Raw genomic sequence first — 14,498 nt, 5'->3', positions numbered from 1 at the left:
CTTGAGAAATAAGAACATAGTGGGAGTTATCACGATACCTGACATCAAATTATACTACAAGGATACGGTAATCAAAACAGCATGGTACTGGCATAAAAACAGACACATAGATAAATGGAACAGAATAGAGAGTCCAGAAACAAATCCATGCCTACATGGTCATTTAATCTACGACAATGGACACAAGAATTTACAGTGGGGTAAAGATAGTTTATTCAATAAATGGTGCTGGGAAACCTGGACAGACACATGCAAAAAAATGAAGCTGGACCACCTCCTTACACCATATACAAGAATAAATTCAAAATGGATTAAAGACTTAAATGTAAGATCTGAAATAAAATTCCTAGAAGAAAATATAGGAAGAAAGTTTACAGACATTACCCCGAGTAAGATTTTTACTGATATATCCCCTTGAGCAAGGGAAGTAAGAGAAAAAAAAAAGATGTGGGATTATGTCAAACTAAAAAAGGTTTTTTCACAGCAAAGGAAACTATCAAAAAAACAAAAAGAGATCCTACTGAATCTGTGGGAGAAGATATTTGTCAATGATATATCCGATAAGGGGTTAATATACAAAATTTATAAAAAAACTCAACTCCAAAAAAAAACACAACCCAATTAAAACATGGGTGTCCAAACGCAGACCTATGTCTTATCTCCATCCCATTCTCAGCATCCAGCACAATGCCTGCCATACCCTAGATGCTGAATACACAGCAGTGCAATATAAACATTAATTATTGAAAGTCTGTTCTAAGGGGAATGTTCCATTTATATGTGTGATAACGCATACATATCTGGAACATCACACATAGAATCAGTGAAGAAACATTTACATTAAGTAGAACAAGGTAAACTTTACATTTTCAACATATTGAATTTTTCACCACTGTTTCTTAAATGCAAGTAAGTAAATATGAAACATGTTAACACATCTTCAGGCTAAAACTTTAGTTATAGAAAAGTTAGCATTATGTCCACAGCAACTATACCCTGGTATTAGCTACATTAAATAGGTGTGAACATTAGACATAACCAAAACAAAGCATGACATAGGAACTAAATTGCAATAGCTGTCAAGACTGTAAGCCTAAATTTAGCAACTTAAGCACATTTAATTATAAACTTAAAACTAATTTATATTTTATTTCCTTGATTTTAACAATTACTAGAAAATGTATATACATACATATGTGTATATGCATATATATTTGTATATACATATGTGTACACATATACACATATATGAGTGTATATAGATATGGATATGGACATATATATATCTGTATGTATATCTTAACTGGGGCTTATATATATATATATATATATCTGTATATATATCCATATCCATATCTATATCTATCTCTCTCTCTATATATATACCGTGTTTCCCCAAAAATAAGACCAGGTCTTATATTAATTTTTGCTCCATTAGGGCTTATTTTCAGGGGATGTCTTATTTTTTTCATGCACAACAATCTACATTTGTTCAAATACAGTCAAGTCATCTTCTTCTGGAACATCGTCGTAAGTACTAAATGCATCCATCTGCCTAGCTGAGATCTTAACTGGGGCTTATTTTCAGGGTAGGTCTTATTCTCGGGGAAACACGGTATATGTATATACACACACATATATAATATAGTGAATTCTGCAAACAACAAAAAAAGGAAAAGATGAGCAAAGCATTACAACAGTTTCTTCCTAGAGGTTTATGAAGAGTGTTATGACATCCCACCCAGTGATAGTTCCTTTGTCATTGATTTTTAGTAACCCTTATTAAGTATTGGATCCATTTGGCCCAGTCTATTTGCCGTATCCTGATATCCATACTTCAATGGTCTTTTCAAATATTTGACTTCTATTACACTCGACTACGAATCCTTCTAGGAAGTTGGTGGAAGAAACAGATTCTGTCTTCTATTCTTAGTTGATTTTTTGCCAGAAAAAGTAGTGACTCTCTAAAAGTCTCTCGTATAATAATACTCAATGTCTGATATACAGCAGACACACAAAACAAATTTACACGTCTAATAATAGGAAAGCAGTAAACCTGCTGGGGATGTTCCAAGGTTACCAGCCCTCTCAAGGTTCAGTGTCTGCAACTGCAAAAATGAGCATAAGAGTATCGATTTCATAAAATTACTACAAGCATTAAAAATTCCTAGCACACGGTGAGTACTTAATTATTATCTATTTTATTTTAAGCCTCCATTCCCTCATAGATTAAAGAAGGTCAATAGAATCCAACCAAAGAGCTGTGGGAATTTAACAAGTACACATATGTAAATCAGCCTGGCATAAACACCTGACATAGAGTAGGTTCTCAACAAACCGTAATTCCTTCCTTTGCTACTTTGTTTCTAAACTCCCATTTTAAGATCCAGAAGAAATTTGAGGTCCAATGTGCTAGAAGGTTACTGATTAGTTGCAAGAATAAAAACCATAACATTCTAATAATCCTCTATCATTTTTTCTGGCATCAACACAACTTTCCTACAGATCACAATTAGCATTTATTAATACATAAAATATGTTCTAGAAGAAATTCAAATAAGTCTTTTAAATTACAATTCATTCAAATTGTTACCTTTTCTTCTAGTTGTTCCTTCAGACTCTGATATTTTAGCTTCAGTTTTTGGTTCTCATTTTCATTCTGGGTTAATTCCTCTGTCAGTCTGTCACACTGTGATTTCAACTTCTCTAGCTGACAAAGATGGACTTTAGCCATATTTTTATCTTCTAAGTTTTCTGCCTGAGAAAACAAGAAGGAAAAAAGAAAAAGTCCACTGGCCATAGCCAAATTGTACACCAAACAAATCACACATAATATCGGTAGGTAAACTACTTCAAGATTTTGCTCTCAAAGAATCCGTACATAAACACACGAAAGAAAGGTTCTGCATTTATCCAATCACTCCTTAGCATCCAGTGAGCATTTGCTATGTGAAAGGTACTGTGCTAGGTGCTGGAGATAACAGACATAAACAGTAAAAGAGACAGATGCAAAAATCAATTTCTACAATAATTAATGAGAAGTGCTTAATAAAAGTGGAGGTGAGGTGTTGTGGAAAGCCAAAGAAGGGACACAAACTCTGGGAAGGGAGGGAGTTATTAGATTAGTGTCCCAAAAGGGAAGTACTATGAGATGTTACCGGCTGATCAGTTTATTAATCTGTAAGAGAACCTTAACAAAATTCCTTTCATCCTACCTCCTGGTTTTTGTGAAAGAATTGCATACTGTTTGTACAATGCAATTATGGATACCAATCTGATGGGACTAAAAAGATTATTAATTGTAGCAGCCACAAAACTACAAATCACTTGATATGAAAAAGAGTTTACCGGTGATGATTTCAGCACCAACAGGACAATCGTTTTTGGTCTTTAATTGGAATATAATCAGAATCAGCTTTTAGAAAGTTAGGAACAACTATTCTGTGTATGAGATTTAATAAAGATTTGCCAATATGTAAACTTGAAAACTTTCAATAACAATACAAACACTATACGTCAGGAACTCCTCTAAGACCTTTTGGTATAGTCTTTCCTCATTTCATCTTCACAAAACCCTGACCAGGGAGGTACTATGATTGCCTCCTTTTCTGAAACTGAAGCACAGGGACACACGTATCTTCCCCAACGGCACATAGTAAATGCAGACCCAGGATTTGAACCCAAGAATTCTCTCCAATGCCCACACTTTCAGCTACTCTGCCACACTAATTTTCAAAAGGTACGTATACCATAAGGTTTTAAACCAGCTGTGTACACCCTGCAATGTTAACAGGTCACACCTACCAGCTACTAACAGCCTATAAGCAACTACAAATAATCTATTTAAAATATGTGTTTTAATGCCTAAAATACATCCGTGTCTTTTCTTTCTATAAGTTTATTGTATGTGTTTAATCAGGTATGTAGAACACAATCGTTGGAAGCAATTTCATGAAAGAAAGAAGTTTTGTGATTTTAGGCAAAATCTATATTATATAGATTTTTAGGCAAAATCTATATTTTATTCACCCCACAAAATTCACCTAAGACTTGATGCCACTTGGAATTAACAAAGGAACTGATTTTTTTAATGAGGAATTCCGTATTCAAAACCCAAAAATAAATTTACAAAATAAAGTCTCTCATCAGGAAAACTGTTCAGCTATTATTTTAAGCTACAGGAGAATGCCCTGGCCTTTCTTTCAGTCATAAAAAGTGCAGGTACAGAAGGTTCCCCCTGAAGCCAGCAGTGCACTGGAGCGGGTTCACAGAGAGTCTCAGGAACCAGCTGTGCTCTTCGTCCCAAGTCTGTCCCTCCATAGTGATGTCTCCTTTGATAACCGGAAACCAGACAAATGGAGGTATTTACACCACCAAACTTGGAAAGTACTACAAATAAGGGTCCCCCACCCCCAATCCCAGAAAGCCTATTTGAAAACATTTACCAGCACACCAGGGCCTAAGTTTAACTAAGAACTTCTTGTTGTGGTTTTATTATTACATTTACATTTCATTGTAGTGTCTACAAAGTGATGTTGCAGTCACAAAAATTCTGTGATAAATACACAACGATTCCCATTTTATTGATTAGGTGCAAAAAAGGTTAAGTAACTTGACCAAGATCATATGGCCAGCAAGTGGCAAAAATATGGCACTCCAATCCTTGGTCTTTGATGCCAATAAAAGGCTCTACAAAACGATTTCTGATGAAATCATGAGGTGATAACCCAATATCCTTCAAATATTCATAGCAGCTAGAGTACTTCATTAAAATATTTTGCACTTAAATTTAACAATAGGCATGAGAAGGGTAGTTCTAAATAGAGAAAAACTATAATTTTGTGCAGTGAAAAAATATATATCAGCACTTTAATTAGACTCAGAAAAAGTAATAAATTAAGGTAAAGCTGAAACACAATGAAATGTAACATTTAAAAAACTACTTATCCAAAGCTCTTTTGTATATAATTCAGTATATTAAATCTTCTGTGATGTCCATTGTTATCAACTGCTTTTAATTAATATAAATAAGTAAAAAGTATAGGTTTACATTAATGAAATAGCATGAGATGAAGATTGTTCCTTATGGGTAACTTATTCAGCTTAAAAGGAAAGTGCTAGGCTCTCACAATCTCCGCTCAGCTTTTAAGCTCTTGTGTTGCTTTTGTACCATATTAAAGAGTAAAACTGAAAGCAACAAAAGAACAAAACAAAGAAACAAAAACTCATAGACACAGACAATAGTTTAGTGGTTACCAGCGGGGAAGGGGAAGTGGGGGGTAAGGATGGTAGATGAGGGTAAACGAGATCAAATTTATGGTGACAGAAGGAGAACTGACTCTGGGTGGTGAACACACAAGATGATACATAGATAATGTATTACAGAAGTGTACACTTGAAACCTATGTAACTTTACTAACCATTGTCACCCCAATAAACTTTAATTAAAAAAAAATAAAAAAAGAGTGGCTGCAACACCCGTCCTAAATTTCAGTCTTCCAAATTAAAAAAAAAAAAAGTCTAAAGGTTTCAGAAGATCTACAGAAAACTTCGAAATTGTACATTTTTTACATACAGGGAATTTCTTAAAGCTTATCATCTCACTATACATGAATACAAAGTAATTCCTGAAGAAATCAATTTTTCCCTATTACAGGGGGAAATCCAAACCAGAAAGATCACAGAGCAAATCAGGAGCAAATCCTCTGACTTCCAGCTTTCTAAACATTTCAACCCAACATCCACTGAATATCTTCTGTATGTCTCGATCATTTTTAGATCGAGGACACAAAATAAGAGGACACAAAAATGGCTAAGGCCTCATGTCTGCCCCTCTGGAGACTTACACAACAAACCATAAAATAAGGCAGCCTACATGTTCTGTACTAGAGGTATCAACAAAGAGCTATGGAAACACAGAAGATGGGGAGATGTATCCCAATCTCCGCTGAGGTATGTCCCAACTTCAGAGAATCCATAAAAGTAGTGAAAAATTAATTGGACTTTTATTAATTATAATATTAATAAGTGGACACCTCAAAGGGAACCATACCAAGGAGGGCTGGATAGAGTTGAGACTTTGTTCCAGAGACAGTAAATAATCAATGAAGGTTTTCTGAGCAGAAAATGACACACACAGATCTATGCTTTGGGAAAGGAAATTGGGTAGTATCTGAAGGTTGAAAAGGAGGAGTTGGCAGTAGAAAGAGGAACCAAGGGGGAAGTAGGGAGGCTACTTAGAGCCATGTCCTGTAGTCCCACTTAGCGGCCCACATCCAGTTCTCTACCATGACACCTGATATATTATTGTTCATATGCCAATGCATCCAGGAGCAAACACAATTTCTGTCAAGCCGGCTGTACGTCGTGACTTCATCTCTCACTCAACACAGCACATCACAATGTCAGAATGATGTTCGTACTGAGATGATCTTGAATCTGTGCTAACTGATTAAATTATCACTAACTCCTGCTGACATGTGTGTTTATCACACAACATAAATAACTGTGATGAGAACCGGAAGTAGGTCGGCAATTGTGAGAAAGAAAGGAGGGTGTAGTTTCAACACCACTCGAAAAAAAACTGCAAGCTCCTTGAAAGAACCATTTGTCAAGCCATGGCCTAACAAATCATGACATGCTTGTCCTCATGCAAAAACCCTGCCTTCCTCTGAGATTTGCACCATGTCTCCTCAACTCTGCCTTCCTCACTGGCAACAGCTGCCTGACCAGTCATCCTCTTCATTGAGGGTTTTGTCATGTGATCCATTAATGCCTTCTCAATAGCATCATAAATATCCAAATATCTATCCAACAAACTAATATCAAAGTTATTTAACCCATTCAATTCCAACCACCTTCACCCACATTCCACAAGCGCAACCAATTGCATTACCACACCTTGGACCTTAACTCTAAAAATCTGAGCTCCAATCCAAGGAATCACGACCAAATAAGCACCCTGTGATCATAGATTCTTACCCCTCCACTCTCTCATTCTTTTCCCCACAATATTACTTCTTCAGTATTTGCTGCATCAACGCATTACGTGCTTCCACACTAGTTTCACTGTTTCCACCGTCTTCTCTGCAATTTATGTCTTAATCACTCATGAATTACTTCCTGTATCGCTCTACTCCACGTCAGAGGAAGGAAAGAGACTATCAGCCAAGAGTCACATCAGTAACCCCAGACTATCTCTATCAACTTACCCAGCCTTACTTATTTCTTCCAAAACCCTCAGAGAAGATATGCCCTGACTCCTGTTGACTGCTATCTGCTCTGTTTTTGGTCCAACTCCTTCACATCTCATGGACCTCCTCCACCAATCTCTGACAAACGGAACAAACAAACACTCTCTTGGTTCTTTCAGTCTGTCGGCCACATTTGGCACTCTTGACCATACCTTTCTTAAAATGTCCTACCTGGGTTTCCAAGATGCCATTCTTTTCTGGTTCTTCGCCTGTCACTCATATGGTCCTTTATTCTTATTTGCTAAATCTCTTTCTCAATTCTTCCCTTAAACATTGGTGTTCTAGAGTTTCATCCTCTTCTTTCTCCATGTAAGATCTCATCCAAATTCCATTTCAACTACCACCAATGCGTTGGGTACTGGCTGCAAATATTAAACTTTAATCTCAATTTCTTTCCCAACATCTAACCCAACATGTACTAAACTCTTCTACCTAGACTTTCATGGTTAGACTTAAGGTCCCTTCACATAATTGAACATGCTAAAAAACTGGATTTGGCAGGGTTCTCTCCAAATCTGCTGCTCTGTATTATCTATCTTGACAAATAGCCTCATCACCGACCTCGTCACTCAAGTCAATATCTAGTCATCCTTGATTATAAACTTCCTGTAGTCTAGCAGTACAGTTAAGAACATAGGTGCTTACTTGTCTATCTGGGTTCAAATCCCGTCTCTACTACTCTCCAGCTATAAAAACTTAGGCAAGTTATTTAATTGCCCATGTCTCAAGTGCCTCATCAGAGAGAAAACAAATATCATACAATCTGCTGGGATAATGTTAGTATTAAGTTATTAACATATATAAAGGTCTTATAGTAACGACTGACACAAATTAAGGGCTAAAAAATGTTTTCTATTATTTTTATGGTTACAGCTAATCAATCAACATATGATCTATATTTTATTTTCTTTAAGATAGCTCTTCTCTGTATCTCTGATTCTACTTTTTTTTAATATCCTCATCAACACTGAAGGACTGTTATGCCATATTTAATCAATATTAAGATTTCCTCCCCCCCATTTTACCATTTCTATCTTGGGATGCTGTCTTATACTTAATAGCAGGTCATGTTTTCATATGCAGTAGTTTTCTTCTTAGTAGCACAGAATAATGCATCTTTCAACTGATGGTATCTGGTCAATGAAATATAGTAAAGGCCTCTTACCTATTCTTCCAGCCTCCATTCTGCTTCTCCTACCCCAATTAATGACCCCAAACCCGCTACTGCCTGTAGGCTATATAGGACTGGGGAAGAATCCATAAAGCAGCTGAAAGTATTCTACAAATGTTAGCCATTTCAATGTAATTTCATCTTCCATCATAAGTATTTTTTTTTGCATAGTTGTATTTCAAGGAATTTTGAAAAATGATAATTAACCTTTAAAGATTTATCCATTTATTCACCTACTCAACAGGTATTAAAAATATTCTAGGCACCTGGGCTATAGCTGCGGAAACAGATTCAAATCCTAGTCCTCCTGGCGTGTTCATTCTAATAAAGGGGGATTAAAACATAAGTAATATGGAATCTGTATGATGATAACTGCTTTGGAGAGAAAAAAAATGAAGCAGAAAAAAGGGATAGATGTATCATACCCTTGACAATCATGTTATGAAGTGATTCCCCTGCATAGTGATAATGCTAATACGATTAGACCTTAGAAACATTTCCCCAAATGCAAGATCTCCATTATGCATTTACCCAGGCAACTCTGATTTGGAAAAGAAAGGGTAAATCTCAAAAGCCTTGGATTTACACAGCCTATAAGCTGATCCGCTTTAGTTACCATACTAATAAGGACTGTGGTTATAGCTTCCATGGCCTTGACAAGTCTTTACCGTTTATATTTTAGGAGGTCATAAATGTGGAATGAGAGCACGTTTCAGGTCCACAACTTACTGCCACCTCTGCCTTTCCTGAACTCCCCAAATAGCTAAAGGTTCTTTTTAAAAGGCTTCGGTGCTCAGAAATAGGTACTCCCAGGTGGCTGCTATAACTCATTTCAACCTGGCCGAACAAGCACGAATAAGCCTCTTTATTGTTAGTTTTATCTTCCCTTCAGAGCTTGGGAATACAGAATGATCTCTAAAAGTTTACGCTTTATTAACTTCATGAGCCACCAGAAAAATTCCTTCAGTATCATCAGGATAATTCAGCGCCGGTACCTTCAGTGTCCTAATATGATTCTCTGCCTCACTCTTTTCTTTCTTGAAGTGCTTCATCAGCTCCTGGATATTCTGTTCATGTTTGGTTTTCACACTTTGCAGTGATGAGGTGAGATCTTCCAGCTCCCTCTGGTGAACATCTCGTTCCAGCTTTAACTGTGTAATGATTGTGGCCGTCTCTTCATCTCTGGATTCGGCCTGTGTCTTGAGGTCAGAAAGGTTCTTGAGCAGCTCTTTCCTGGCTTTCTGTTCCTCGGCCAATTTATTCGCCAGATCTGCCCGGATGGCACTCAAGTCCTTGATGGCTTCTTGCATCTCGAGAAGTTGAGCTTTGTCCTTGGCCTGGCTCTTCCTCAGCTCGGCCACTTCTTCCTCCAGGTGACCTTTCTCAAGTTTCATCTGGCTTTGAATCTTATTCTGCTTTTTCAATTCACTTTCCAACCTATGGATGGTGGCCAGGGAATCCTTGACTTCTAGTTCAAGGTCAGCTTGATTGGCCTGAACATCACTTAGTTTCTGCTCCTTGCAGTGAAGTTCCTCCTCTTGAAGTGCACGCTTCGTTATGACATCATTCAATTCCTTCCGAAGATTCTCAATTTGTTGCAATGCTGCATAAAGTTGGGTTTTCAATTCATCCTTTTCTTTGAGAATCTATCAAGTGAAGAATATAAAACAAACAAAATTACTATCAAATTCACCATAGACACTACCCGAAAACAAAATTTCATCCACAAGAAGAATAATTCATCAAATACTTTGCATTTTTTCCATTTTTTAAAGAAAAATATTTTTAGTCTAGAAAGAGGAAGGAAAATACAATTACCCTGAAGTACCACATTGAAATATATGCTTCAGATTTTCATCACCAAAATATATCAATCCTTGACCATAAACAATTATTTAAATGTAAGATAAAATTGAGCAAAAGAAAGGGAAAAGAAAAAGACTATTATAATTTACCAAACATTGAAATAATATAATTAAAATAAGAAAGATTTGCATTTCAATGCCACACTTTTAAAAAGCAGAGACCTCAAGGTACAGATACAGAAGCGAATATAAGTAAGCATGCAGATACAATTTAAAAAAGGTTATGACACAATCAACCTTTATTAGTAAAACAATGTCAGTAGTGACAAGAAACATACCAGTATGTAACTGGGAGTCTTGAAGCCCCACAATGGTAGAGATGAGATTAATTTAAAATTAGAAGAGGTTTGGAAGGGACTCAAGAGAAAGGTCAAGGGACCAGATGGGCATCATCCTCTGCCAGCCTCATTAGGGGCTTAGGGGTTTACACCCAGGGATGGAAGCCAAGAACTAGTCCTCCAATCCTCACTATCTATCATTCCACATGAGAAAGCCAGCTGCAAAAAAAGTTGAAAATAGCACCCCACACAACACTGGAACCAAGGACAATCTCCGTACCTGGTTACTGATGCCCCTCATGATTCGAATCCAGAAAAAAAAAATTAAAATTCTTATTTCAGAATTTGAAATAATGAGTTAAAATGCAAATACTTGGAGGCATTTTTACACTTTACGTTTTAATATTTCAGTGTGAAACAATTCATCATAACACGTCATGAGTCAATCACTCAAAAAAAGTTTCTTCAAATCTCTCTCAGTTCAAACGGAAAAACAGCATGACGCTAACATGAGAAATAATAAGAGGGTGATTAAGCAGTTGAGCTATGACGAGAGAGAACTGAATTTGATTCTCAGTTCAGTCATAAGCAGTTCTATGGCCTTAAGGAAATTATTTATCTTTATAAAGATAATAATAATAGCTACATCATAGGGTGGTGAAGACTAGTGGGAAAAGGGAAACAAAAAGTGGGGATGGGATTTAAGTTCAAGGAGAAACCGGGATCTCAGAGAGGTATTAATGCATGAGAGTGATCAAAACTGTGAAGAGAAGGGATAACTGATAAATCAATGTCCCTAAATTGAAAAGACTCTGGAACACAGATAAACGAGTTCACTTTGGAAAGACTCAGCAGGAAAAATGGCTAGAAATATAGATATGCCTAAGGGTAGATGTATTATTTTTCTATTGCAGCGTAACAAATTCCAACAAACTTAATGGCTGAAAACAACACCCATTTATTATCTCATTGTTTCCACAGGTCATAATTCCAGGCAAAGTATTCTGCTCCAGGTCTCCAGAGGCTAAAATCAAAGGGGCAGCTGACCTGGGATCTTACCTGGAGGCTTTGGGAAAGAATTCACTTCGAAGTTCATTCATGTTGTTGGCAAAATTTAGTTCTGTGAACTTAGGGCTTGGGTCCCTGTTTCCTTGTCAGCTTTGGCGTTGTTCTGAGCTTCTAAAGCCACCCGCACTCCTTGGCTCATGGACTCCTCTGTCTCTGAAGCCACCAACACCACAACGAATCTTTCCCATGCTTTGAATCCCTCTCACTTCCCCTTCTCCCAACAGCCAGAAAAATCTATCTGCTTTTAGGGGCTCCTGTGATTAGCTTAGTCCCATCTAGATAATCTCCTTATCTTAAGGTCAACTGGGACATAACATAACGTAATCATGGGAATGATATTTCATCATATTCACAGGTTTCAGGAATTAGGGTGAGACATCTTTGAGAGGTCACTCTACTTACCACACTGGAGAAGACAAAAACTGGTAGAATCAAGTTGTGGCTGTAAGAATAATGTGGAAGGGGCCTGAGAATAAGGGGAGGAGGCTTAAATATAGTCACTAATTTTTAAAACAGATAACATAGCTCCCTGGCCATGAGTTAAGAGACTTCCATGCAGCTCTGAAGATAAAAATAGTATTTTTAAGGTAAAGCTCTAGGAGATAAAATGTCTTTGATTTAAAATACTATAATGTCTTCCTAAAGTTGGTTTAAACAGCAAGGCTATTTATTTTTCTCACATAACAGAAAGACCAAAGACTGGGTCGTTCAAGAACAGTCCTTCAAAAGCTCAGGCTCAGCTACTCCACAATTCTCCAGGTTTTGCCACCCCCACTTCAGTGTTTCAAGGATCACATCAATTCATGACAAAGATGACAGTCACAGACCATGTTGGTCAAGTTTACACTTTCTTTGACAACACAGATACAAAAAAACTAAGTTCTGTTCATTTGCTTTTGGTTAATTGTCTGGCTAGTAGCCACAGCCCAAGATTTTGTCTAGATATTATCTCCGAGTCTGAAAATGTCAGTGTCTTAGACGTTCCCAGGAGACTCAGTTGAATAGCTTTTATCCTGAGGGAACTCAAAACAATGGACTTCCCTCTGTCCGGCCAGGAATGCTTATGCAGAAGTACTTGAAGAGGACCTGAGAAATTAGGCTTGCTTTTTTACCTCATATTTATTTCTGCTAAGTTCCCTACCTCCCTCTCTTGTTTGGACTGACTTCAGCGTGGATACATAATTTGGCTTTTCGAACCCTAAACGACTCCAAATTATCAGACTCAGCTCATATGGATTACAGATTGCAGATTTTCAGTCTCCCTACACTAAAAAAATCTTGTTCTCTGCTTTTAGACTGACTTCAACCCATGACTTGTCTTTCTCTTATAGGACCTTTCTGAAGGCTGCCATAACTACACAGCATGCTCCAACATCCTAAAGTTTTTCTATTGGTCACTTAATATCTGAGGCACAGCATCAATGCTCCAAGGTACACATGAAATCTGATGTTTTAACCAACTACTTCCAATAGCGTACTGAGGTTTGCCAACTTTCCCTCAGGATCCTCCCTGTCCCCACACCACTTCTCCATTTAGTCAATCCCACATTTAGGGTCTTTTACTAAAAGCTCCTCACTGCTAGAATTGATGTTTCACATCAGCTTGAGTTTCTTCTGCTGAGAGTAAGACAAAAGTCCAATTCAAGTTGTTTTAAACTACTGGGTAATTGAATATCATTCCAGGCAGAACTGCTCCAGACACACGACGTCTCAGCTCTAGACGTACCTTTCTGCATTTCTCTCAGCTACACCCTCTTCTGTATGAGGCTTCATTCTCAGGACCGTAGCAAGACAACACCAGCCATTCCAGGCAAGCACAGCCAAATACAACAGTAGCCAGAGAAGGAGAAAAGCTCTCTTCTTGTGTATCTTTTGTAAGAGTGAGGACATGTTTGCCAGACACTCCCCCACAGACTTCATAGCTCATTCTCCACTGATCAGTCACTGGTCTACAATAATTTTTAAATGGAATGGAATGGGCTGAGGGAGGTAACCAAGACCACTAGAGGAGCCAACCGACATTTTTCTGTAAGGTTTGCTGGCACTATTCAGGAGCAGGAATGGAAAAAAGTGGCGAGTTGGATTGATTTGAGATTGAAGACACTAAAATGTGTGAGATGGAAGGGAGACACTGAAGATGCCAAGGAGCATGTCATCAGAGCAGCTTTTCATGAAGTCCAGTCTGACTAGAAAATACTGACTCCAGGATGTGGCTGGACAACCAGAGGTATGTGGGAAGATCAAAATCATATGGTAACAGTCAAAAAAGGAAAAGGGAATAAAAGAAATCTGCACTATCACAGACTGGAATTTTGGAACTAAAGACTTGAACATCGAGAAATCAGGGATGGTAACAAATTTTGGACACAGAACTTAGCTGCTAGGTGGTTTGAATGTCACTGTAAAATAGGAAATTAGTGAAGTATAAGGATACAGAGTTCAACAGATTGCTGACTTGAACGTTCGGGTCAACATAGATGATGGCAAGAAATGTATGTAATGAAACAGGTTGAGGGGAAATCCAGGTGCGAAAATCCTTGAGAAATGTGGAGGCATAATGGAAAAATAAGTAGTAGTCAGGAACAATGGGAAGAGAATGTTCTAACCCAGCAATCCCAACTTCCAAAGAGCTGTAAGGGAAGATTATGAAAGAAGGATTGAAATGGCTGAGTGGAGCCAGAAGGACGAGACAGTCTAAAACCATGACAGATACAGGAACAGGAACCAATCCTCGAAGGCCTGACCACAAAGTATACACAGCTTTTTTGAATTAATTAAAAGATAGACAAGGAAATTTTAAAAGAAAAAAAGTTATTTTTCTGTATGTGAGGGAACACGCAGACAGATTGCTGGATTATACTAA

General features: G+C 37.5%; 1 protein-coding gene across 5 annotated transcripts in view; it reads right to left on the bottom strand.

The window, feature by feature from the left end:
- Positions 1-14,498, bottom strand: part of CEP128 (centrosomal protein 128) — a 340,375-nt gene that overhangs the window by 225,912 nt on the left and 99,965 nt on the right. For all 5 annotated transcript variants that reach the window (XM_033109699.1, XM_033109698.1, XM_033109695.1 and 2 more), the window contains 2 exons: positions 9,420-10,070; positions 2,594-2,758 (listed from right to left, as the gene is read on the bottom strand). In XM_033109699.1, the coding sequence (XP_032965590.1) occupies positions 2,594-2,758; positions 9,420-10,070 (816 nt within the window). The remainder of the gene's footprint in view (positions 1-2,593; positions 2,759-9,419; positions 10,071-14,498) is intronic.

Source organism: Rhinolophus ferrumequinum, chromosome 6 (genome assembly GCF_004115265.2).
Source record: "Rhinolophus ferrumequinum isolate MPI-CBG mRhiFer1 chromosome 6, mRhiFer1_v1.p, whole genome shotgun sequence".
In the NCBI taxonomy this organism is placed as follows: domain Eukaryota; kingdom Metazoa; phylum Chordata; class Mammalia; order Chiroptera; family Rhinolophidae; genus Rhinolophus; species Rhinolophus ferrumequinum.
The sequence above is the reverse complement of the archived record's forward strand: the minus strand, read 5'-3'. Positions and strand labels throughout refer to the sequence as shown.